The sequence below is a fragment of the Leptopilina heterotoma genome, unplaced genomic scaffold (assembly GCF_015476425.1).
Source record: "Leptopilina heterotoma isolate Lh14 unplaced genomic scaffold, ASM1547642v1 Lhet_78, whole genome shotgun sequence".
Classification (NCBI taxonomy): domain Eukaryota; kingdom Metazoa; phylum Arthropoda; class Insecta; order Hymenoptera; family Figitidae; genus Leptopilina; species Leptopilina heterotoma.
In genome coordinates, this window is record NW_025111179.1 from 419,625 (window position 1) to 447,096 (window position 27,472).

At 30.1% G+C, this 27,472-nt stretch overlaps 1 protein-coding gene across 1 annotated transcript; it reads right to left on the bottom strand.

Moving 5' to 3' along the window:
• Nucleotides 1-2,220: 2,220 nt before the first annotated feature.
• Nucleotides 2,221-26,272, bottom strand: LOC122510966 (odorant receptor Or2-like). The gene is made up of 4 exons (XM_043625931.1): nt 26,210-26,272; nt 2,698-2,834; nt 2,401-2,533; nt 2,221-2,274 (listed from the first exon to the last, which is right to left on the bottom strand). The coding sequence occupies exons 1-4, from the start codon at nt 26,270-26,272 to the stop codon at nt 2,221-2,223; spliced, it is 387 nt and encodes a 128-aa protein (XP_043481866.1).
• Between the last annotated feature and the right edge of the window lie 1,200 nt (nt 26,273-27,472).

Here is a 27,472-nt window from a genome sequence, read left to right on the forward strand (position 1 = left end):
TTTACTGTTTTTATATTTTATAAGGTTTGTGTAAAAAATTAATGACTATTGCAATTTTTTAAAATGGCGTTCAGAGTTCGGTTGACGTGTTTTACATGTAATGCTGAATTAGGCGCCAGATTGCTGTATCAAGAAGGGATCAACTGAATCATCCAGGACTACAGGTAAATAAAAATTCAAGATTAGGCTTTCAATGCTAGATGTCAATTTCAAACGAAATATCACAAGTTTGTTTGCGATTGATTGCGTGCATTGCTCCCATTACAAAGGTTCAGTTTTAAGAAATGTATGCATTTTGTAATTTAGTTATGCAACATGGGAATATGAGAAACATTACAAAAAAACATTTATTGACTTTCTTATGTAAGTTAAAACAATGATTGAGTGATGACTTTCTGCAACTTATCTTTGATTACCCAAGCAGACAATGTGTGAGTTTGCTAATAGATAACGTAAGAAAGCCCAGATCTTGCGACAAGAATTAGATAATAATGTCGATACTTTAAAAGACTGGTGTCAAAACGGTGATATATTTCTAGTTGATAGAGGATATCGCGATGTAAGGCCACTTTTGGAACGTTTGGGAATCAATGTCAAAATGACAGCTCTTCTTAATCGAAGTGAGAAGCAACTAACAACAGAAGATACTAACGAATCTCGTTTGTTACGAAAAGTCGATGGATCGTGGAAGCTAGAAATGCACACTTTCGATTAGTTTTCAAGTTCCTTGCTTGAACCATTAGCAACTGTCCTGCAAAAGATCTAAATAAAATAGTTTTTATTGTATTGCAGGAGCAATTTTAAATCGTTTTCATCCATTGATTTATATGGCAGGTGCTACTCTTGAGCTTGCTAGATGAATGTTAGAGCAATCTCAAACACCTAACGTTGTACAAACTACAATGGAACTAGATAACCTCCGATTGCGAAATGGTCAATGGAGACGCTTAAATCGCAACCATTTAGCGGAATTCCCAATTTTAAGTGTGGATAATGTAAAGGAATTAATGATTAGAGTGTACCAAGTAAACTTAGCACCTTCTTACATTCAAGACAAAGTAGAATCGACGATGAATTCCAGTTCGATGAACATCTAAACAAACCCTGCTTTATGAAAATTAGAACATATTTTTTCTTCAGAAACGCAACCAGACATCAAACACTTATTTCTTTTCAAATCAATAAGCCCAATAAAGAGCCGAACTATAACCAAGACCGAATTCTCGGATACTATTGCACTTGTCAGACTGGAGCAAGAACACTTAGTTTGTGTGCTCACGTAGCAAGTATCTTATGGTTTCTGGGCTATGCACGGCATCAAGAAAATGTTAAGTATCCGGTCACATCGCTTTTGAACCACATCCTAGATGCAGCAGATAGAACACAAAACAATGAACATGCAGAAAAAGTTGAAATAATAATCGAGTAAAATTCTTTATCAGCGACTCTTATAATCCCCGAGTAACGAGTATCCATCGAATTCAATTGTTTTCTGTCAACAAAAGATTATTGTACATTTAATACATATTCTTTGATTATTTTTCAACTTTGAACCTCTGTAGCTCAAAAACTGGTCATTTTCTTAAGTTTTGCCTTATACATTTTTTATTCAGGAGGTCAAAAACTATAAATCTGCAAAGTTAAAACAAAATTGGCTGAGAGCCAAATTCAATAGTAAAAGTGCGGGGTCCTTTAGGGCCAGTTTCACCAACTCCGATTAAAAGTTAATCAACGATTAAATCCTTAACCGACCAATCATGGGCGGTTAAAATGACTTTATTCATTGATTAACTTTTAATCGGAGTTGGTGAAACTGGCCCTTAATGAGATAGTTTAACCTATCCGGTGTCCTACAAAATTAATTTGAATTTATTACCTTAATAATAAGAATTTTTAGTTTACTATATCAATAAAAATATCATTTATTAGACTTTTACGTGACACAATTTTTTGCTTTTTACCTAGCCTCCGTACGTTAATAAGAAAGTCAATTTTTGTTGGAAACTTTCTTTTCTCCAGATCCCAAGTAGTATGTATCTGTTAATTATAGACTACTGTTTCGTTCAAGGACAAGGAGTTTTTGGTAAGTATTACTCAAATAATGGTAACTCTATAGTTTAGTCTTTCTAGAAACTTGTTTATTTTGATAATACTATGTCTACAACTATGGATTTAAAGAAACTATCCAATTATCCTAATGTTCATCTCAATAATTCCATCTCATCCTCGAATAGACATCAGAACAGTAAAATAAGACAATGATGTTTGCAGAACCTTAAATTAATTTTACAAATTAATATTGAAAATTTTATTTATTACAAAATAAACATTTTAATATTGTCGAACTTGAACTTCCTATTAATTGTAAAATTTAGTCTGTAATTTTTAAATTTTTCTTACCCTCGTAAAAAATTGTAAAGAAAGTATAAATATCCTGCCAACGATAAATGTAGTTGGTCTTGATACCCTTTCCAGAATTATAAGTAACAGTTTTTTTGTTTGAGTTGACAGACAATACCAATCTGTATTGTATCTATTAAAATCAATGATAAACATTACTTTTTTGATTCCTCAACACAGGATATTAAGAAAGTTTTAATTTGTAAATTATCTAAATTTTAACTTATTTAACAAAATATCGTTTTTCTGCATTTCTCAATTGGCAAATATACTTAAATAATAAAAATTAATTATTACATGCAGCTAGAAATGCTGAGACTGTTATCCAGTAAATGTTGAGTTGGTAGAGTTAAAAAGAAAATATGAAACACTTGACATATTGCATAACATCCAAACCTTATACCATCTCCAGGACTCTTAGTACTTATTACGAACTATATCACAGAACAAGATTAAATAAAATGTCTTATATATAGATAGAAAAATTATTCTTCGCGAATCAACTAAAAGAGTTTATTTTTTTTTAATTTTATCTTTAATTCACAACAAGCTAACTCTACACGGAAAAGTTTTGGGGCGAGCAACTCTATTTGCTCTGGTAGCGCTGAGCAACTTCACGTTTAGTGGAGCAGTAGTCGCAAAAAGATAACGCAGCAGGCCTGCATTGGACGAGCTGTTCTACCAGTCATGTATCTGCCACTGACTTTCAGCGCAGCTCGTCTAGCACTGGGAGAGCAACGTTCCCAGTAGAGAAAGAAGCTCACCCATTAACAAGGCGATATGCCTTCTCTCTTTTAGGAGACCCTCTCTACGCGCGGAAAACGCAGCTCGCCCAAAAACTTTTCCGTGTAAGAAAATTGCTTTAATAAACAATTTAACTAATTACTTTGCAAGACTTGAAATTTTCTTTTAAAAAAGTAATTAAAAGACTTTTTGCAATTAAAGGATCGATAGAAGAACATTTAAAGAACGAAAAAGAACAATGAATATATGACATTACAAAGAGTATGTCACGAATTTTTTAATGTAATACCGTGTTCTTTTCATTCACAGGAAATAAATAATATTTATACATAAAATTTTAAACCGAGTAATATATTTACAAATAAGTATTTTATTTTTCATTACAAAATATAGATACAAATAATTTTTAATGATTTTAAAGTACTGACCTGAACTCCTGTTATGCTTAAATCGATTATACTAAGCCCAAATACCAAAAGATAGGCTGTTGAAAAAACATTTTGGACATCATTGACATATCTTGAAAATTGAAATATTGAAATCAATTTAAAATAATCAGTTAACTACACAGAAAAAAATTTTTGTACTTTAGACGTTTCTGTTAATATGTCCGTTAAGCTAAATGCTGAACAACTTTTTCCATCGAAATGGATAGTCTAGATGGTTCAGATATTTTTTCTGTGTACAGTATTCTACAAAATTTTTAATTTAATTTAAGATACATTGATAATACAAACATTAAAAGTTTTTTATGCATTGTTACACACAGCTTAATTTCTCGTAGAAGATTTTGTCGTATTTTAATATTATCAACTGAACCAGAATTTTCTTTTATGGCAGTAGATAATCTATGTCTGTAAAAAATGATTAATTAGAACTTTTAGACCACACAGACTATTCCTGAGCAATAATTAATAGTTTATCTGTACAATTTAGTCTAATCTAAAGTACTAAACACGATCATTACAGAGTGCTGCCTCAGGATTGCGCTGGATATCGAACATCTTGTTTAGCTTAAGATTTTGAATTATTACGAAAAGATCGAAGTGGCCCAATTCCAAATTTTGTCAACCTCTTTTAAATGTGAACGCCAGCTTATAAAGCTGGTTAACTGTGTTTTTATTCAGGAACATTAGGTTTATAAGGGTGTGAGTACAAAGGTACAGTGAATTGCTTAATTCACTGGAGGAACTAAAACCAAGGGAATCTTCGATTTAGTAAAGGTTCACCTTTACTGTTTTCATATTCTAAATATTGGAACTAATGACGGAATTTGACAATGATTAATGCAAAATAATGTTTTGCACTCACTGTCGGACGACCGACTTATAACATTTAGATTAGAATCGACAGATCAAGAATACATGTATAGTTGTAATTCCAGGAGTATTAATTAGATTACACTACCGTCCACGAGTATCAGAACGATTACAAGCGACTCTATGAAAAAACATGCCATCCCTTCTTTAATCATATCTCGTAAATAAAAGGAGATAGAAAAAAATCGTAAATACGGTTAGAAATCTGATTAAATTTTGCGTAAAATAAGCTGTCCTTGAAGTCATTTTGTAAACTATTTTTTGAGTTGTAGAGTGAGAAAGAAATAAAAAAATATCAAATTTTCACATTTTTGTCTCTTGACTTCAACTTTTTCAAAAATTTAGAAAAATTTAGATAAAATTTTTCTAAAAACATAAAAATCTTGGTTAGAATTTCAGCTTTAAAATAAGCCTTCGGAAATTAAAAAAAATCGGACAAGTGCGAGTAGAACTCGTACTAAAACCGAGGGTTCCGTACCCTCGTTTAAAACTTCTACTTTTTTGATGAAAAAAATATAAAGATCATCTCTAATATTTCTTGCTGCATTTTTACTGGTATCTACATGTAAAAAAAAATAAATAACCAATTTTTATCTCTTCAGATAAAAAACTGTGGGCTCTAGTGTAAAAAACACGCTATTTTGACTAAATTTTTAAAAATTTTGAGTTTTTCGCTGAAAAAAATATGAAGATAAAATCCAATCATGTTCGCTATATTTTTCCTGAAATCTACACATGAAAATACATAAAATAAGTAAAACTAGTTCAATAGGCCAAGAATTATGAAAACCAAGAGGGGGTACACACTTTTTTCTAAATAAATAAAAATGTCTAGTTTTTCGCAAAAAAAATATGAAGATGAACTCCAATAATTTTTTCTGTAATCTACACGTGAAAATAAATAAAAAATGCCCAACGCTAGTCCACTAGACTAAAAATTGAGAGAACCGGCAAGGGTTAAAGAATTTTCGAGCTTGCAAAAAGAGATTTTAGTTTTTCGATGAAAACACCATAAAGATCAATTCTAATCACTTCCGCTATATTTTTCCTGTAATCTACGCAAATAATACATAAGTATGCCAATTTTTAGCTCTCTAGGTAAAAAACTGTAGGCGCCAGGGGGAGGGGGTACATGCATTTTTTCTAAATTTTCGCCTTTTTTGCGAAAAACGGTCAAAATTTGATGTTTTTCTCGGAAAACTCTATGAAGATCAACTTCAATCACGTTCGCTATATTTTTCGTGTAATCTACGCGTGAAAATACTATACGTGTACCAATTTTTAGCTCTCTAGATGAAAAACTGTGAGCGCTAGGAGGGGGTACATGGTCAATGTACTAATCGGTCGAAACACAGCTTCACATTCTTAATGATATATCAAAGACGGATTAATCTTTTTTAATTTACAAAGGCTTATTTTAAACCTGAAATTCAAACGAAGATTTCTGTGTTTTTAAAAAACTTTTATCTAAATTTTTCTAGATTTTTAAAAAAGTTGAAGTCAATAGACGAAAATGAGAAAATTTGATAGTTTTTTTTATTTCTTTCTTACTCTACAACTCAAAAAATAGTTTACGAAATGACTTCAAGGACGGCTTATTTTACGCAAAATTTAATCAGCTTTCTAACCGTTTTTAAGATTTTTTGTATCTCCTTTTATTTACGAGATATGATTGAAAAAGTGATGGCATGTTTTTTCATAGAGTCGCTTGTAATCGTTCTGATACTCGTGGACGGTAGTGTAATCTAATTAATACTCCTGGAATTACAACTATTCTTGATCTGTCGATTCTAATCTAAATGTTATAAGTCGGTCGTCGGACGGTAGTGTAGATATTTGAAAAACAGTCCTTTACATGATCTCAGCGGAGAAGCCCCTCATTGAATCTTCAATTGATAGCGAGAGATAGAAGGAAACCTCCGTAGAAGGTCTTATATATTTGTAAGCCTCTAAATACAGCCGTCCTCGTGATATTCGGAAATTATTATATCTGTAGTATGTAGGATATCCTGAATTTCCCGATCCTGTTAGGGCGGGTTCTTTAAGCCAGTTAAATGATCAGTTAAATGATCATCAGTGAGAATTGCGTTATTCTACGTAGTTCGCAAGTCGATTCTGCAAACTGAAGAATCAGCAAGCAGGCAGGGATTTATAAATCGAGTCAGCCTCTATAAGTGTCAGACGCAGCACTCTTTTAAGATAAAAATAAACCTTCACGCTACGGAGTCGAGGTATCCAGGGGTAGAAATATTAAAAATATCACAAATATTAAGTATCGTAATGTCTGTTCGAATCTTGAACCAAATTAATAGCAAATTCTAAGTTAACTATCAAAATTTCCATTACTTTTGAAAACTTAAAAGTACAGTAGAACCCGGTTAATACGATTCTGTAAAGACCGCGCTAAGAATGCGTCTTATGCGGGAAAATGTATTAGGCGGGAAATAAAATGTATGTCTTTAATTGCAGGGACCACCATAAATAAGCGTTTTAAGCAGAAAAACGTATTAAACGGGATCGTATTAACCGGGTTCTACCGTATTATATTTAAAAATCTTGATGAATTTAATTTTTTTAACAACATGCAAGAAAGGTTTTGAGTACCCTGGGTAGCCTCGGGTACTCCTCGATACAAAGAAAAACTTACAAACACTCCTAAAACTCGATAATATCAGAGCGATTGTCTGCTCACTGGATACGGCAATAATTCTACTACTCTAAGATACTAGAAGAGAACTATCTCAACTACAAGCTAAAATCATTTATTATATTATTAATAATATTACTTTAGTATTTACCAACTTAAACCATCAATTGAGTTTACCGAATTATTTCAAATATTCCACAAGCATGTTCAAGAAACATTAAGAGAAGTGTGTCTCCATTCACTAAAGCAGCGGTACATAAATATGCGGCTATATAACCGTGAAGTGATATCAAATAGTAGTACTTCTTTGATTCTACTCCATAATCAAAAAGAAAAACATAATTTTCACTATCACGTTTTATAATATTAATTAATAAGGGGATAAAGTGTGAAAATACATAAACTGTTACATGTCCAAAAGATCCAACTAAAAATGACAATAATTATTTAGATATTTTAAAAATGGGCAAAAAAATAAACTTATTTAATAATATTATATATTAAGCAACAACGGGACAAAGACAGCTATTTGTTTACTTCGTGACACTCGTTTCGGTCTTGGGGCGACTACGCCCCCCTCGATTTCCACCTGTGTCACAAAAATCTTCGTAAACACATTGGGCTGCCTTTGTTTCCGTGTTATTTCCGATATTTTTTATTCCTAATGCACAAAAGTGGCGACTTGAGATAGAAAACGACAGGGAGTAAAATTCATTCACTTGTTCGACTTGTATGAAGATGGCGTTCATTTTCTTCCATGGGCAAAAATAACGTATTGGACCAGCTGTTATTTTTGCACATGGGAGCAAATAATCGCCATTTTCATACGGTCGAACAAATGAATAACTTTACGGCCTGTCGTCAGCTATACAAAAGCGCCATTTTTGTGCATGTAGGATAAATGGTAGGAGTAGATAGCCAGTGCCTGTTCTAACTCTAGATCCCTGCACCAACATGTTACCGACACTTTTAGCACAAACTCAAACCATTTGGGTGGGTGTGATTCAGATTATGATGCTGATACGGAAATAACATCACAGGAGGGGGGGAGGGTAATATTCAGAATATGATGCCGTCGCGGATATGACGTCATACTTCCTAGAATTTTGGCTTTTGTAATTTAATATCATATTTATTAGATTCTTATCTGAGAAATTTTTCCCACCTATTTTTTGTTATTATGTTTGATTTATTACTTCCAGTAAATTTTTAAGAATTCATTTTGACTAAAGAATTTTTCATATGTGTAATTTGATGTCTCTTTAATTCTTGGAGTTATTTTTTTCATTTAGGCTATTGTTTTACAATATGATATCTTGTTTATTAGAATTTTATCTAAAGAATTTTTCCCAGCATCTACTTGTTGTTTATAATATCTTTGATTAATTGCTACCGGTCTGCTTTATACAGTTTATTTATTTTTATTGTTTTGACTATGTTTTATCTAAGGAATTTTCGCAAACATTTTGTGTATTTTTTAGAAGAATGCTTTTGATCGTACCGCAATTCTACAAAATCTCTAATTTAATGTAAGGTCAAATAGGTCATATCTTGTGTATATAAAGAGAGCAATTTTTCTAAACAAAATCATTTCTGCAGTTTAAGTTGGCTGATGAACATAAAAACAAAGCATAGTGAAATTTAAGTGCGCTTAAACATCTTACTGTAAGAAATTGATAAAGTTAAAAGTTCAATTATAGTCTGATCGGCGTTTATCATTTTAGCAAAAAAACTAAAAGTTTTAATTCAAGTGATAAAAATGAATTTAGAAAAATTAAACACAGCAATTAAAGTTATAGAAACTGATAAAAGATTGCTGAATAAATTGTTAAGAAATGGATCCGTGTCATGTGGAGAGAAAAGAAAGATTTTATCAACTATTAGATTACTGAAAGCAAACAGTAAAAAGTTTAAGAAATTAAGAAGAGCAGGAACGGGAATATTTAAAAACGATGAGAGAAGGATCAGGTGGGAAGAATTAGAGAATGCTTTTGAGAATCGAATTAGAAAATGCGTTTAAAAAAACAGGAAACATAAAAATTAATGTTATTCTTGCGGCAAATTGTAGTGCTCTAGAAGAGGATAGGGACATTGTAGATATTAAGTACAAAAAGTAATATACAAAAAATTTAACAATTATAGAATCAAAAAATTTTGACGAATGGTTTGATCATAAATTTCGTGAAAAGCTTCTAGTTAAGATTGATGATTTTCAACAAAAAAGTCAGGTTGGTCTTTGAAAGAAATTATAAACTTAACTGTTAATATAAATAAGTATGTCCCTCTTGCGGCTGGGTACTCAACTTTTATAAGAATGCCAAAGTTTATAATTGATAAAAGAGCTGTTATTAATGTTATAAATAATGACAAACACTGTTTTCCATGGTCCATCATTGCACAAGGTTATTCAGCTGAAAAGAATACACTTTATTTTTTCGCGATCTGAGACTTTGTTGCTCTCTGCGCAAGCGCAGAGCGTACTAAGAATGCATTGACAGCACCATGCGAAAGTGCACATTTTGTTTTAGATTAAAATTTAGTTGTTTTCTCATGCTTTCAGTTATTCAAGGTGTAGTTATCAAATTCGATACTTTAGTTCACCATTTCCATAAAGAAAATGTGAATTTATATTTATTTACGCAAATGGGAACCGCGAAAAATTCTTCATTATAGACCGAATAGTGAAGCATTTTTTCGCTATCCCCATTTGCCTAAATAAATACAAATTCACATTTTCTTTATGAAAATAGTGAACTAAAGTATCGAATTTGGTAACTACACCTTGTATAACTGAAAGCATGAGAAAACAACTAAATTTCAATATAAAACAAAATGTGCACTTTCGCATAGAGTCGGTGCTAAAAGTGTCGGTAACATGTCGGTGCAGGGATCTACAGTTAGAACCGGTACTGCCTATCTACCAGTATGTATATTCGATTATAAGGGCAGAAAGTTCGAAATTCCTGCACTACGCGAGATGATGCCCAAAGCGAAGCCGAAGTTTAGGGCTTTTGAACTTCTGCCCGTGTAATGTATACTATTTTTCTTCATATACGGTCGAAAGTACGCTCGCTAGTTTAATTACACAGACACACAGGAAAAATTTGTAACCCAGAGGACAGAACCTTATATTCCTTCGTCTTTTGGGTCGCTGAATCACCGGCTCCCTAAACATGGTTTTGAGAAAAACGAGTACAAAGTTTTAATTACCGCCACCTGGCCACAGTGACGGCTAATACAACTTCATTCAAAAATCTATATCTCCATAAATAATGGTCCGGTTTGTCTCAAATTTTCAAAGAATAATCTTGAAATGTTATATTTTTAGAAAATGCAATTAAAAAAATCAAATTTTTAAAAATTCGAACTGAACGTAACCCATTAATCCGGAATTTTTTCCAGGGACAATTTTAAAATTTTACGTTTCTCATATTTTGAACGTTCTAATAAGCAAAATTTAATTATATTATTTCAAATCATTAAAATTTTATTACAACATTGCAGCACTTATTAAAAAATAAATATTAAAATTTTTAAATATTTTATATTCAAGTCTTTAATGTTTATTGAAACAAGTTATTTTTGAAAATAGTTATAGATTTTGTTTATTTAAATTTTTAGAACTTGTGGATAATAAATTAAGTTGAATACAAAGTTTTCTTGTTAATTTTTTGTCTCATTTTATATGCAGATAAAAATTATTCATTAAATTTCCATTGAACTCGAAATTTTCGTAGTTACTGACAGTAGTAATTTTACCGACAGAGAATTCTTTTGCTCCCGCTTTGACAGAGGGCGAGTGTGTAGATCAACCGAATCACAAATGTTCGATGTTCTGATGCGAAATCGAAGAGGGAAGTACGTACTTTCGACAGAGGTATAAAGAAAAAAAATTTATAGGACAGTTTTATATTTTTAAAATATTTATCTAAAAACAAAATATTTACTACATGATATTATACTGTAAATTCTGCATTTTCTGCCATATTTTTGTAAAATACTGTTTTCATGTTTTTCTATTAAAGAATTCCAGTCATCTTGAATTTTTAAAAGAACAATGTTTATCTACAAAAGAATTTGTATATAGGTATTTAACAATATTCAAAAAAAGGCGCATGAAAAGTCTTCAATTTTTATTTTCCGAATCTTTATTTTATGGATATTCTTTTTAATTAATAAGAATTAATTATAATTTCTTTTAATCGAAAGAATAATTGTCAGAAACATTATGTTTTGATTCTAAGATTTCTAACAATTATTTTATCGAAATATCATTTGTTATAAAATTTTTTATTAGAAATGTTTTTCATACTAATTTTAACCTTTTTGAATTAACATCCCTTATAATTTTCTTTACTCCTAATCATTCTTTTTTATAATTTCTATATTTTCAAACTTGTATTTCTTCTAACTATAACTTTACCGAATTGTCACATCTCATAATTATAGTTACTTCGAATTAGTATTTTTCAAAATTTTTGTATTATCTAATAATTTTTTATACGATTTTCTGTGATACGTATGACTTCGTAACTATTTTTAATTTTTTTTATTAATTAAAAATTATTTATATTATATAGCCTCATTAAAATTGGGAATCTTGTAATTAGGTTAAGTACACATATACAACAAACACTAAAAGAACAGATAAATCAACCTATCATCGTTACAAGATTATTAATTTCAATTCTATTAAATTAGTAGCTCTCATTAAACTTCTTTGGTTTCATTATTATTTAGATATGTCAATTTTATAAAATTATTGCGAAAGTCACGGACAACACCCATATTTCAAAATGAATTTCATTACAGTTTCCAAAGAGCTTGTTTTTCATCGAAAAACTCAGATGTATTGATGTCAAATATTTTAAATAAAAGACACATACAAGTAAAACTACTGTGGTGAGAAATCATTGAACTCATGCCAAGCCATTTAAGGAATTTGCAAGCTTGCAAAAAGCTTGCCTCGCAACAAGAAGTTCAATGAGCTATGTGTAATAGTATCCCCACTATTAATAACACAGCCACACAAAAAAAAGTTCTGATCTGGGGGTCTCACTATGTAGACTTTATGGTTTTTGGGTCGCTGAATCCGAATCCGAGGTCCATTTAACCCCATCAGATCAGGATTTTGACATAACCTCAAAAAAATAGTATCCCCACTATTAATAACACAGCCACACAAAAAAAAGTTCTGATCTGGGGGTCTCACTATGTAGACTTTATGGTTTTTGGGTCGCTGAATCCGAATCCGAGGTCCATTTAACCCCATCAGATCAGGATTTTGACATAACCTCAAAAAACCAATATGGCGGACACATTTTTGAAAAGTTTATCGGATTCGCTTGAAATTCGTTACACGGGGGTTTTTGGGGTCGCTGATTACGAATTTAAAGTCTGATTTCAAAAATTCAAAATAGCGGATCCACTATGGCGGACACGTTTTTGACAAATTCATCGGATTCGCTTGAAATTCGTTACTCTAGGGTTTTTGGGGTCGCTGATTACGAATCTGATGTTGGTTTTTCCAAATTCAAAATGGCGTATCCAATATGACTGACACATACATATTGGATCCGCCATTTTGAATTTTTGATATCTGACTTCAAATTCGTAATCAGCGACCCCAAAAACCCCCGAGTAACGAATTTCAAGCGAATCTAATGAACTTTTCAAAAATGTGTCCGCCATATTGGTTTTTTGAGGTTATGTCAAAATCCTGATCTGATGAGGTTAAATGGACCTCGGATTCGGATTCAGCGACCCAAAAAACATAAAGTCTTCATAGTGAGACCCCCAGATCAGAACTTTTTTTTAGTGTGGCTGTGTAATTTAACGAAATTCAGGGTGTGATCCAAGACTTGAGCCGATTAACGATTGAGTTTGACTTGAATCCTCCCGCAACAAAGTTGTGTATATTGACTTTGTTGTTTTTTGGGAATTGAGGTTCTTTTATTATATATAAAATATATTTTTCATAAAGTTTCTGAAGTTATTTACATTTTCTTTGAATCGAGATTTTGAGTTCATTTCTTTAATATTATTTGACGCAATTAAAATTAGTATTTTAAGTGATTAATAAAAAAATAGAGTGCGATTAAAACGTAAATAAAGTATATCAGTTGGATAAAATTTTAAGTCCGGTGAACGCGAGTTTTTAAAATATTTGTTTGATTATATATATGATCAGTGAACAGAGAAAAAGGAATTTCTTTTAATAGTGGAATTTTTGAATGATTTAAATATATTTAAAAGAATTAATATCTGGATAAAAAGGAGACCAAGGAAATAAAATTGGAAACGAGTAATCTCAAGCAGGTGTATACCAAACGATCTACATGAGGAAGTAAACTGAGATATGTCGGAATTAAGTTACACATAATAAAATTGTACTGGTAAGTTGTTGAACTTTGTCTTACACACAACACATTTTATTCGTTTCATACAATCAGTTTGTTTTCACATATTATTGTGTAAGGAATATATCCTTATTTTTGTAATTGACAATTGATAACAAATTTATAAAATAATATCTTGTATTTTGGTTAAACATAAACATTGACTAATAATAATATATATGTATACATTACTTGAATTACAAATAATAGTGTTTCATTTAAAGTCTTGCACCTATAACAAAATATTTTTTCCTTTTCTTTATATTTGAATAAATACCGTTTAATCGGAATAGTTGACACGAGAACTATTTAAGAAAAGTATCCACTACCTTAAAATATTCTATTTCCGAAATGCCAATAGGTTTCCTTAGGATATTTGAATATAATTTCAAATCTTTCTTTAATTTAGAAAAGTAATTTTTCAATTAAATAAAGTGAATTTTTTTTGTGTAATAAGATTTATTAAATTATTATTAAATAATTAAAATTCATATCTAACATTCTGTATTGTATAATAACCAGTTTTTATAATTTTATTTTATTCGAATTATTATTTTGCATAATTTTTTTGTTATTGAAATTATATTTAAAATAATTTTTTATTACTCGACTTTTTATTTTTTCTAATATTTATTTTTATTAATAATTAATTTTTATAATTTTTATTTTTCCTTATTCGTAATTAAAAAATATTCATTTTTTCTAAGGTGTAAATCCTCTAATTTACAATTTTTCGAATCGTTATTTGACAAAATAAGAATTGCACAGAATAGTGTTTTTGTCGAATAAACTTCCGGTTAGACTTTTTCCCATCTCTGATCAAGATAACTTATTGCATGTCGATAAAGAAGATTACTCTTAAGAAGTGGCGCAAAATTTCAAAATAATATGTATTGTTATTAATAATAAGCTCTAATTCGAAAAGGTTAAAATTAGTATGAAAAACATTTCTAATAAAAAATTTTATAAGAAATGATATTTCGATAAAAATAAATGTTAGAAATCTTAGAAATTAAAAAATTTACACATTATATAAAAATATGATTTGGGAAAATAAATTTTATAAAAACTGGTAATTCGGTAATATTAAAATTATATTAAATAATAATGTAACCCCACAATAAGACAATTTTTTTTGTCCGACGACTTAAAAAAGTAATTTTCTACGTATTTTGGGTCGCTGAAACCGAATCGGTTATTAGAATTGCCAAGTTGGTTCGTTTTTTCTTTCTAACCTCAAAAAACTTACTTTTTTGGTACATTTTGTTAGAAAATGAAACAACGTGAGCTAGTTTTGAAATGATAACTGTGTATTACAATTTAGAAGTTAAATTTACATACCAATTAAATAGATTCTTTAAATTCAAAATGGCGACACAATATGTCGGACTTAAAATGGCGGACATTTTAAAAATTGATCCGATTCGCTTGAAATTTAGTACTTGGGGGTTTTTTGGGTCGCTGATTACGAATCTGGTGAAAGTTTTTAAAAATTAAAAATGGCGGTTCCAATATGGCAGACCAAAAACTTAAATTTCATCAGATTCACCTGCAATCTGGTACTTGGAGGTTTTTGGGGTCGCTAATTGTAATTGTAATGTCAGATTTTTGAAATTTATAACAGAAGACCTACTATGGTAGATGGAACTTTTTAAAATTGATAGGATTAGCTCAAAATTTGACATGCAAGAGTTTTTCTGGTCAAGGATTACGAATCATACATTGGATCATAGCATAATCACATTACAATTTCACCTTGTCTCATAGGTATTAAAAAATGACTAATCTTATATATTTGACTTTTAAAATATATCCATAACATTCCTTCTGTAACCAGGGTACCTCCACGTGGTGACGGTGGGTAACGGATTTGTTATCTGTCTACTTGTGATATACTTGTATATCACAAGTACAGACTTTCTTCATCAGGAAAACAGTTCTGGCAAAATTCAGGGTCTCGGTAGCCCACGATCGACGACTGGTTAGGATGGGAAAACGGGTCCGCAGCCATCGTCATCATGCAACCGGAGTTCTGCAGTAGTGGACAACTTGGCTACTACAGAATTTAATGTTACAAGGACACTTGGGAATCATTTTAAATATCAAATATATAAGATTAGTCATTTTTTAAATACCTATGAAACGAGGTGAATTTGTAATGTAATTATTACAGCTGTGAAAAATAATTCGAACCGAACTGTTCGAATTTTTTCGCCTAGTTCGAATGTCGAAAATTCGACATTCGAACTAGCCCAGTTCGAATTTCGGCTCCCCAAAACCAAACAAAACTAGTCTAGGTCGTCGGACAAAAAAAAATTTTCTTTTTGTGGGGCTGTGTAATTCGGAAATATAATTATTAACAAAACTGTAAAATAATGTTTATGAAAATTGACAATTCGAAAATGAAAATATGAATGTAAATAATAAATATAAAAAGTAATAATTTTTAGAACTGATAATTTGGTGATTTAAAGATTATAAAAAAATATTATTTCGCAGTAATAAACATTCTGTCTATCGGTCATTCAAAAACATAATGTTTCTGACAATTATTTTTTCGATTAAAAGAAATTATAATTAATTCTTATTAGTTAAAAAGAATTTCGATAAAATAAAAATTCGGAAAATAATTTCTTAAAAAATTATTGCTTTATTTCCAAAGTCATAAACATATTGACAAAGCTTTAATCATCAATTCAAAGCATTTTTAATTATGTAAAATTAAAGTTAACATTTGATTACAATCTGTACATTTTATTCGTTTTTCTGATTATCTATTTAATTAAATAAAGTCGATATAAAAGAATTCAAACTTATTACCTGTTTTAATTTAAGATTACTATTTATAAAAATAATTGCACTTATTGAAGCATAACAAGTTGGTGGAATACAAAGCAGTACCATGTCAATATTACCAAAAAATTTTATCGCACCTGAAATCTAATTGTTAATAATGATTTTATAACATTTCAATATGTATATAGTACATTTCGTAACAAGTGTGAACTGATGGCGTTTTTAAAACGAGCTTCAAAAACTTGCGCGAGATTCAAAAAGCAGTTCACGCAAGTTACGAACGATACTTTTTATAATAAAGTCATAAAAAAGGCGTTAAAAACGAGACATCCAGATTTGTCACAAAACTAGTTTACCGATATACATTCAAACGTACAAAAATGTTTTGTCGCGCGGGGAGTTCGGGGGATCCCCTCCGACTGCAAATGAACCGACTCAAAAGATTAATTTTCATTGACAATTTAAAGATAAACAATTCATTTCAGTATTAATGTTGAAAAACCTTTGGTGTGGCCTACAAGGAGAAGGGTACTTCGGGGGGCGAAGCCCCCCGTTTTCAAATAACCATCTCCAAATCATAGGCTCCAAATATTAATTATTCTGACAGTTGATAAAAAAAGTGAGGTTATGTTGAGGAAATGTTTTGACAATGATAGCGAAATCATAGAGATTTTTAGATTTCTAGCGAATCTTAGGTTGGTAGTGCTGTACATAACTATTGCTATATATATCTACGCCTGCGCAAATGAGTTTATCGCAATGCGTTTTCGCTGTAGTCTTTGTGCTACTATTCTTGCTAAAAACGTCGACTCATGCTGTCCTTCTCACTTGGTTCATCACAGTCGTTACATTATTTTTCTTTTTCGTACTCTGGGGTAGTCTTATTTGCACTCCGTACGAATAAGAGCTCTTATGACGCTCTGTTCAAGAAAGAGGCGCATGAAAAGTCTCCAATTTTTATTTTCCGAATCTTTATTTTATCCAAATTATTTTTATCTAATAAGAATTAATTATAATTTCTTTTAATCGAAAGAATAATTGTCAAAAACATTATTTTTTTAATGACTAATTAACAGAATGTTTAAGGGTAAGTCCAAGGTGTGAAATGTAAACAAACCAAAAGGTAAACAAACCAAACACAAAAATCGCACTTTTGTAACAGCCATTTCTCTTACTAAAATTAACATTTTTACACTTTTTCTACAAAAATGGAAAATTAGAGTGTCAAAGTTTCCAATGAAATCATTTTTGACTATGAGCAATAAAAAGCAATTAGTAAAATAACAAATTAAAATGACCAGTAAAATAGCATTTTTGACGCGTCGCGAAAAATAAACTTTGAGTATATCAACCGCACGGATGATGAAGAAGTCTTATGACAGCGATTGGACCTTCAACATGTGGAAAGGGAAATTTTTCCCTTTCCTCCTTGAAATTACAAGAGAAAGGGTAAAAGCTTCTTCATCGTCCGTGCGGTTGATATAGTCAAACACTTTATTTTTTTGCGATCTGAGAATTTGTTGCTCTCTGCGCAAACGCAGAGCGTACTAAGAATGCATTGACAGCACCATGTGGAAGTGCACATTTTGCTTTGAATTATACTCAGTGGTTTTCTCATTTTTTCAGCTATGCAAGGCGTAGTTACCAAATAGAATACGTCAGTTCACCATTTTTCATAAAGAAAATGTGAATTTATATTTATGTACGAAAATGAGACGTCGTGCAAAAATGCTTCAAAATAGCGAATAGTGAAGAATTTTTGCACGACGTCTCATTTTCGTTCGTAAATATAAATTCACATTTTCTTTATGAAAATGGTGAACTGACGTATTCTATTTGGTAACTACGCCTTGCATAGCTGAAAAAAATGAGAAAACAACTAAGTTTCATTCAAAAGAAAGTGTGCACTTCCACATGGTGCTGTCAATGCATTCTTAGTACGCTCTGCGGTTGCGCAGAGAGCAACGAAGTCTCAGGTCGCGAAAAAATAAAGTGTTTGATTATATCAACCGCACGGACGATGAAGAAGTTTTTACCCTTTCTCTTGTAATTTCAAGGAGAAAAGGGAAAAATTTACCCTTCCATATGTTGAAGGTCTAATCGCTGACATATAACTTCTTCATCATCCGTGCGGTTGATATACTGAAATAGTTTATTTTTCGCGACGCGTCAGAAATGCTATTTTACTGGTCATTTTAATTAGTTATTTTACCAATTGCTTTTTATTGCTCATAGCCGAAAATGATTTTTTTGGACACTTTTAAACTCTATTTTTCCATTCTTGTAGAGAAAGTGTAAAAATGTTAATTTTTGTAAGAGAAATGGCTGTAACAAAATTGCGATTTTTGTGTTGGGTTTGTTTACATTTCACACCTTGGACATACCCTTAATACTGCGAAAGAAAATTTTTTATAATCTTCAAATAAATGAATTATCATTTCTAAAAATTATTATTTTTTATATTTCTTATTTACACTAATATTTTTTTTTCGAAATGTCAATTTTGATAAATATTATTTTATAGATTTGTTAATAATTATAATAATTATATTCCCGAATACAATAAAAAAATTTGTATAAAAAATTATTAGATATTACAAAAATTTTGATAAATAATATTTCGATATAATAATAATAATTGAGAAGTGACAATTCGGTAAAGTTATAGTTAGAAGTAATACATGTTAGAAAATATAGTAATTATAAAGAAGAATGGTTAGAAGTTAACAAAATTATAAGTAATGTTAATTAGAAAAAGTGAAATTTTTGTTGAAAAACATTTATAAGAAAAAAGTTTTATAACAAATGATATTTCGATAAAATAAAATTTAGAGACTTTAAAATTTAGAACATTTACACATTATAGAAAAATATTATTAGGAACAATAAATTTTTTAAGAATTGGTAATTCGGTAGATAATATTTGAATTATATTGAATAATAATTCGGGAATATAATTATTATAATTATTAACAAATCTATAAAATAATATTTATCAAAATTGACATTTCGAAAATAAAAATATTATTGTAAATAAGCAATATAAAAAATAATAATTTTTATAAAATAATAATTCAGTTATTTGAAGATTATAAAAAATTTTCTTTCGCAGTATTAAACATTCTGTTAATCAGTCATTCAAAAAATAATGTTTTTGACAATTATTCTTTCGATTAAAAGAAATTATAATTAATTCTTATTAGATAAAAAGAATTTCGATAAAATAAAGATTCGGAAAATAAAAATTGGAGACTTTTCATGCGCCTCTCAAGAAAAGGCAGTTTTCTACTTATCTCCGGAGTACCAAAAAACGCCGTTTTTATGACTGAGTTATAAAAAATAAGTTATTGTAATATTACCTGAGCAATTAAAAAAGAAATCATAATAAACAAATAAAATGCTCTTGAGATGATATTTATCCACTTAGAACAGTACCGACTTTGTCCTGTTATAATTATAATATATCTGATGACATTGAAATATGGGTTGTTCACCGTCTCCATCTCTTCGATGTTTACACGTCAATGACTAAAAGGTATTTGAGTAATACTCCTGCTCACATGCACCGTTCTTCTATGTTAAAATCCATATTTCAGTATTTAAATAATGTATGTTGCTTGAAAATGATTTTCCGAGAACTATAAAAGTACCTTTAATTATTTTAATTGTTTCTGCTATGCACTAAAGCAAAAATCAGTCGGTGTCTGTAATTATAATAATGAACCGTTTAACAGTTTTCTCTTCTTCATGAAAAATAAATTTAATCAATATCATTGGATTAGAGTGTCTCTATAGTCATTGAAAGAATAACAATGTAACTAGAAGTGATACTATTCTTATTTTTAATGAATGTGGTCTAAAGAGCTGAAAAGCTATTTGTAATTTGTACAATCATTATACGGAAACATAAAAAGATTCTTTCTGACGCTTGATATATTAAGTTCTACACTTTGAAATTATAGTTACTAGCGATAGATCCCTTGCTCGCTCGGTTATGTTTAAACTTATTTGCATGTACTTATTTATTTACTTATTTTTGAAATTTTTTTATGTATTTCATATATGAGGCATTTTACGTGAAATGTCCTAAGTTGAAATTTCAACTTCTTAAAAAAATTGAAACTCAGGGAATTTGTTGTTCTATCAAGTAGAAATGTGCCCAAAAAAATATTTTTGATTTTTTCAAAAGTTTGGAGGGGGTAGAGAGGGGTCAATTTGACCAATTTTGTAAACACCGTCTACTTTGTGAATTTTTTCTGAACAAACTTGTATTGGAAAAAATTTTTTAGAATATGTTTCTGAAAGGTTTTTTCGTTCTTTTTCCAATGGTGTATTTTATTTTTTAATATTTTGAAAATTTACCATAATTTTTAATAATTAATATTTGATTTTCAATTTCACAAAAATCGGTCTTTTTTTTAAATAAATTATTGCAAACGAAAGCTGAGGTTTTTTCCTATCGGCATGTAAATTTTCAGAATGCCCTTTCTTTGTTTTTGAGTTATTAAATTTCAAAGAATAAATTGCGTCCCGGGCGCCTCGTCACACGCCGGTTGCCACGCGGCTCAGTGCAACCGCGACGCAGAGCGCCGCAATTTATTCTTTGAAATTTAATAATTCAAAAACAAAAAAAAGGCATTCTGAAAATTTTCATGCCGATAGGAAAAAACCTCAGCTTTCGTTTGCAATAATTTATTTTTAAAAAAATGGACCTATTTTTGAGAAATTGAAAATCAAATATTAATTATTAAAAATTAGGGTAAATTTTCAAAATATTAAAAAATAAAATACACCATTGGAAAGAGGACGAAAAAACCTTTCAGAAACATATTCTAAAAAATTTTTTCCATTACAAGTTTGTTCAGAAAAAATTCACTAAGTAGACGGTGTTAACAAAATTGGTCAAATTGACCCCTCTCTACCCCCTCCAAACTTTTGAAAAAATCAAAAATATTTTTTTGGGCACATTTCTACTTGATAGAACAACAAATTCCCTGAGTTTCAATGTTTTTCAAGAAGTTGAAATTTCAACTTAGAACATTTCACGTAAAATGCCTCATATGGGTCAAAATTCCTCAACTGGCCAGGTCAAAAAATGAATTTTCTCTAAACTTTCCTAAAATGTTACTAATATTAGTAGAAGTGTAAATATAATTTTTTTTTAATTTGATAAAATATTTGTTGAGTTATAGAGTTTCAAAATTTTAATTTTTTTGAAAATATATTTTTTTCGATTTAATATATTGATAATTTAAATTAATCAAATTTAAAGTATGAATAGTGATCTCTACACGGAAAAAAAAGTACGTGAATCCTTCCTTGAAAGTGCTTGACTTTTGGATAGGACACAAAATACAAGGCTGTATCATATACTTTTTATTAGAAAATATAGAAAAGTCCTAGAGTTATTCTAGTACTAGTATGGGCAACAGTGTTTTTTAAATTTTAACGAAAAGTCATTTGTTCAGTTTTATAAAGTACGTGAAAGATTAGTTGACTGCGCTTAAAAATTCTGTAGAGCATGCGCAGTGTGCGTTGCGCGTTTCTACCCAAGGTAAATGCCAGCTGATCGTCTGTTTCCGTTTGTGTTAATTTCAGATGTGAATATACTATTATTTTATGAAAAACAAATAGTGTTAATATATATTTGTCTTCAAGAATTGACTTTCAAAAAAATATTTTTTATTTTGCGTTTCTCACAAAACAGAATGTTATGTAAGTCTCAGTTTTCAGTGAAATAGCATGTCTCAGAAGTCGTGAAAAATTTCACCATGTGGTATATAAGAACAATCCGATACGTACTTTTAAGTGTTAAGTGTGTGTTTATATTTAAGTTATACGCGAATATATGTATGTGTTATAGGTTAGTTCATAAGTGTTGACGAACGTCGAAAAGTGATACAATAATTGTTCTTTGTTTGTGTGATTAATTATCCAAATATGTGAATGAATGAGTGAATTTCAGAAAAACGGTGTGAACAAGTGGAAATTATTTTTTTTATTTTACAATTTTTTTGAAAGTCAATGAAATTCTCAAGCAAGGTACTAGAAATTTTCATTGACTGCTTTTAAAACTCTCATGCAAAAGTACAAGACTGTTTTCAGTATTTTGTGTCGTATCCAAAAGTCAAGTACCGAGTCAATGAAAATTTCACGTACTTTTTTTTTCCGTGTATAGGGTTTTTTACGGGCTATAAGCTGGTGATGAAAAAAAGTTGTTTTCTGTCAATTTGACCTTGAAATTTAAGGTCAAACTCTTAATTTCAATATATCTCAAAATCGATGTTTTTTATTTTTTTCTAACCTATCCCAATCGAAAGCTTACCTTTTTTCCTATAAGCTATGTAAAAATCAGAGTGGGACCATGAAAATTTTTGAGGAAAATAATAATTTATCATTATTTTACATAGAAAATGATGATTTATATTTAATTTCTTCAAAAAGTTCCATGGTCTCACTCTGATTTTTACATGGCTCATAGGAAAAAAGGTAAGCTTTTGATTGGGATAGGTAAGAAAAAAAATAAAAAACATTGATTTTGAGATATATTGAAATTAAGAATTTGACCTTGAATTTCAAGGTCAAATTGAAAGAAAACTATTTTTTTCATCACCAGCTTATAGCCCGTGAAAACCCCTTTAAAAATCACTATTCATACTTTAAATTTGATTAATTTTACATATCAATATATTAAATCGAAAAAAAGATATTTTAAAAAAACAAAATTTTGAAACTCCATAACTCAAAAAATATTTTATCAAATTCAAAAAAAATTTATATTTACACTTCTACTAGGGGAGAGTGGTCCTAAGTTGGCCACCCTGCATTACTCAGAGATGGTATACTGGACGAATCTATAATTTTGTGGTATGATGTATTGATAAACCATGATATAACTTATGGACCTAATTATAATCTAAGATTCTTGTACGCATTTTGAGGACAATAATATTGTTAACGACCACAAAAATTTAATTTTTCTTGTTTTTTCGAGAGCAGCTACAAGAGATAAATAATTAAACATTTCTAAATGAGCGTGTGCGCTAGTTCCTTTATTTAATGTTGTAATAAGAGGTTCTGTTGATTTTTTAATTAAATTTTTTTATTAGCGTAATAATTTGAAACTTGTAAAAATCTACAGTGGTCCTAAGTTGGCCACCTATTGTTTTTGTTTGTTTTTATTTATGTTTTATTTCTTTTTTGTGTTTTTCATCACGAGAAAGACCGTAAAAGTGTAACGTAGGAATTAAACAAAGACAAAAAACAAAAAAATGGTTTAAAAAACATTAGAAAAAACATAGTACAAAGACGCCTGTCCTGAAAACACTCTACGTTGTAAAATTTCTGCGTAATTGAAAAGAATATGCATTTCTTCCTTATACACAAGCGAAAAAAAGTGGTGGCCAACTTAGGACCGCTATTTCTGAAATGTCCAAAATGCAGCTTTTCACTATTTATTGTATTAAGACTACAAAAGCTATTCTATAACGTTCTAAATACCACAAAATTATAGCAAAACGATCTCTGAACACTAATATATACTTGCCGAAGTGATTAAATTTCATTTTGTTACTATTTTCGACCAATTTGCTTAGGCGGACAACTTAGGACCACTCTCCCCTAATAATAGTAACATTTTAGCAAAGTTTAGAGAAAATTCATTTTTTGACCTGGCCAGTTGAGGAATTTTGCCCCATATATATAACTGCTGCCAAGTTGTATATTTTTTTTATAATTTTGGTGCTCATTTCATGAACACTTTGCTTCCTCATAGGGATAATAATAATAGAAATACTTGAATAACTTTTTATAAATATGGTAAAAGTAATTGAATCTTCGGTCTATCAATGTCTTTTTAAATACCCTACAAGATAGTTATAATAGTTTAATAGTTAAACAAAAATTTCCAAACAAAAAACTTGAGAAAATGTCATTTTACACAATTTTTGGTTTTTAAAATACCAATAATTTCGAAATTTATTATCGTATTAGGTTCAAAAATAGGTCATTTGAAGTGTTTTTAATGCTCTACAAACTGGTAACGATAATTTTAAAGTTACATTACCGTCCACGAGTATCAGGACGATTACATTCGACTCTATGAAAAAACATGCCATCACTTTTTCAATCATATCTCGGAAATAAAAGGAGATAAAAAACTTTAATACGGTTAGAAAGCTGATTAAATTTTGCGTAAAATAAGCCATCTTTGAAGTCATTTCGTTAACTATTTGTTGAGTTGTAGAGTGAGAAAGAAATAAAAAAAATGATGAAATTTTCTCATTTTTGTCTCTTGACTTCAACTTTTTCAAAAATTAAGAAAAATTAAAATAAAATTTTTCTAAAAACACAGGAATCTTCGTTAGAATTTCAGCTTTCAAATATGCCTTCGAAAATTAAAAAAGGTTAATCTGTCTTCGATATATCATTAAAAATGTGAAGCCGTGTTTCGACCGATTGGTGCATTGAAATTCAACTGTGACGACTCGATTCTGGCTTCGCGCGGCAGCAAATGAGAGAGAAAACAGGAACTAATTCATGCGGGGGAACGATGAACTTTCGAGTTTCTTTATATTACTCGTGAAACATTATTATTTATTATTCTCGAGCATGAATCCGTCCCTATTTTCTCTCTCATTTGCTGCCGCGCGAAGCCAGAGTCGAGTCGTCACAGTTGAATTTAAATGCACCAAACTGTCGAAACACGGCTTCACATTTTTAATGATATATCGAAGACGGATTAACCTTTTTTAATTTTTGAAGGCATATTTTAAAGCTGAAATTCTAACAAAGATTTCTGTGTTAGAAAAATTTTATTTAAATTTTTCTTGATTTTTGAAAAAGTTGAAGTCAAGAGACAAAAATGAGAAAATTTTATCATTTTTTTATTTCTTTCCCACTCTGCAACTCAACAAATAGTTAACGAAATGACTTCAAAGACGGCTTATTTTACGCAAAATTTAATCAGCTTTCTAACCGTATTAAAGTTTTTTTGTATCTCCTTGTATTTCCGAGATATGATTGAAAAAGTGATGGCACAAAGTACTCTCATTTTATGTCTGCAGATGAGATCTACAATTTAAAAAAAATGTAACCCATAAGCTCTTCATGATTTCGAGATATTTATGAAAATGTGATGTTCTCACACACACACTGTAACGTGATAATGAAGTTATCCCGTTTATAAAATAATTCCTAGGCGATTTCGCCGAAACCTAAAATTTTATAAAGTAATAAAAAGTATTTATTTAATTGTCGTTGTTTCGGGTTAAGCACAAACATAGTTAGCCAGACCCGAACTCACTAACTTTTCCTTAAATTTCTATTATCAAAAGGGAATAAGCATTGTATTTCTTATATATTTTTTATATATTATTGTAATTGTTCTTTTAATTAAAAATATATAAATTAAAAGAGAAATGTAAAATATTGTATTGTACAGAAGATAAAGGAGATAATGGAAAAATTATTGTTGACGACAAATTGAGATGAATTATTTTGTATTTCTCGCGGCAAAGAGAAACCCACATTTCTATACAATATAATAAATGTTATAATTATCAACGAAATGATCAGTCGGGAGAATAAGAGAATCTCATCGTCCGAGGTCCGGATTTGGTCACCGCCATCTTAATTATATTGCAATTATAAATTATAATTAACATTTATCAAGCCGAGAATTACCATATTTCAACACGGAAGTTCTCATGGTTGCCGAGTTTCGGGGGCCTCTCACATTGCGCAGGTCACCTACGTCCCTGTTAAAATAGAATAAAGTCGAAATTGTCTCAAGTGAATTTGCGGGAAATCGAGCTAGTCCGGGAAAGATTCATTGTTTGAGACGGCCGCCGAGAATCCGGGTAAAAATCTTTACCTGGCGCTGAGGATAACCTCTAACGGATTACCGGAGATGTGGTTTTATTAGATAAGTCCGAAGTGTGGGACTTATAAGTCAATTGTGCAGCCATTTTTGTAACGCCTTGTGGTAGAATTTTCAATTCAACACGTGGTTAGAAATGGCGTTACAACACATACGGAATTACATTTTACTTGTTCTCTAGTATCTGTGAGATTTGAGGGACCGTACCCTTCCGCTGAATTTTTGTTTGTTAAAATTCAGTCGCAATATGACAGTGCGTTAGTGGGAGTTGTGTATAAACCCCCAAATGCGTCTTTTGGTACCGAACTAGAATCCCAGATTTATTCATTGATTCAGTATTTTAATAATATCATAATCTTAGGTGATTTTAATTGCAACTTAAATATCCCTTCTTCAATTACCTCTTACTTAACATCTATGTTTTATTCGGCGGGAATGTGTGTTGTCCCTCATAGCTCAACACACCATGTAAACACCTCAAGTACTTGTATTGATATAATCTTTGTAGACAGCTTAGATAAAGTTCTTTCATCTCATCAACACGCCGTGCCTTTTCTTTCTAATCATGATCTAATAAACGTAAAATTCGAATTTCTTGGTAGTCAGCCACGTATTATACGTCAAACAAATCTTGTTCGCAATTTACGAAATTTACCTGAAACTGAATTCTTGTCACATTTAGCGAATTATGATTGGCATAGTATTTATTCTGAATCAGATATTAATGTCAAAGTTTATAAACTAACATCTTATATTACTTCTGCGTTTGACGTCTTTGCACCTCTGCATTTATCTAATATCAAAAAAAGATTTTCTCCTTGGATGAATGAAGAAATTAAAATTCTTATTAAAAAGCGCAATAAATTACGAAATATTTTTAAAAGAACTAGAAATCAGTCTGATCAACTTCAGTTTAAAAAAATTCGAAATTTAGTTAAAACAAAAATCAGAGACGCCTATAATAAATATAACTATAATATAATTAAAAATAAAAGTAAATCTGATGATATTTGGCGTATTTTGAAAAAATTGAATCTTATCTCGAATAAAAAAGGATCGACTGATTATTCTTTTCAAACACATGAACTTTTAGAAGTATTTTCATCCACACCAATATTAATCCCCTCTCCTCTTACTATACCTACTACAAATCATCCTGATAATTTTGATGAGAACAAGTTTTTTTTCACTGATATTTCACCTGATGCTTTACTCGAGAACATTCAATACATAAAGACAAATGCTATGGGACCTGATTATATTTCTATTAAAATGATAAAGCTGTCTC

Coding starts and splice junctions, on each gene's coding strand:
- LOC122510966 (XM_043625931.1), bottom strand. CDS start 26,272: ATGGCTGCACAATTGACTTATAAGTCCCACACTTCGGACTTATCTAAT. Junction 2,835..26,209: donor CTAATAAAACCACATCTCCG/GTAATCCGTTAG, acceptor TCTGTGATATAG/TTCGTAATAAGTACTAAGAG. Junction 2,534..2,697: donor CTCAGCATTTCTAGCTGCAT/GTAATAATTAAT, acceptor TGATTTTAATAG/ATACAATACAGATTGGTATT.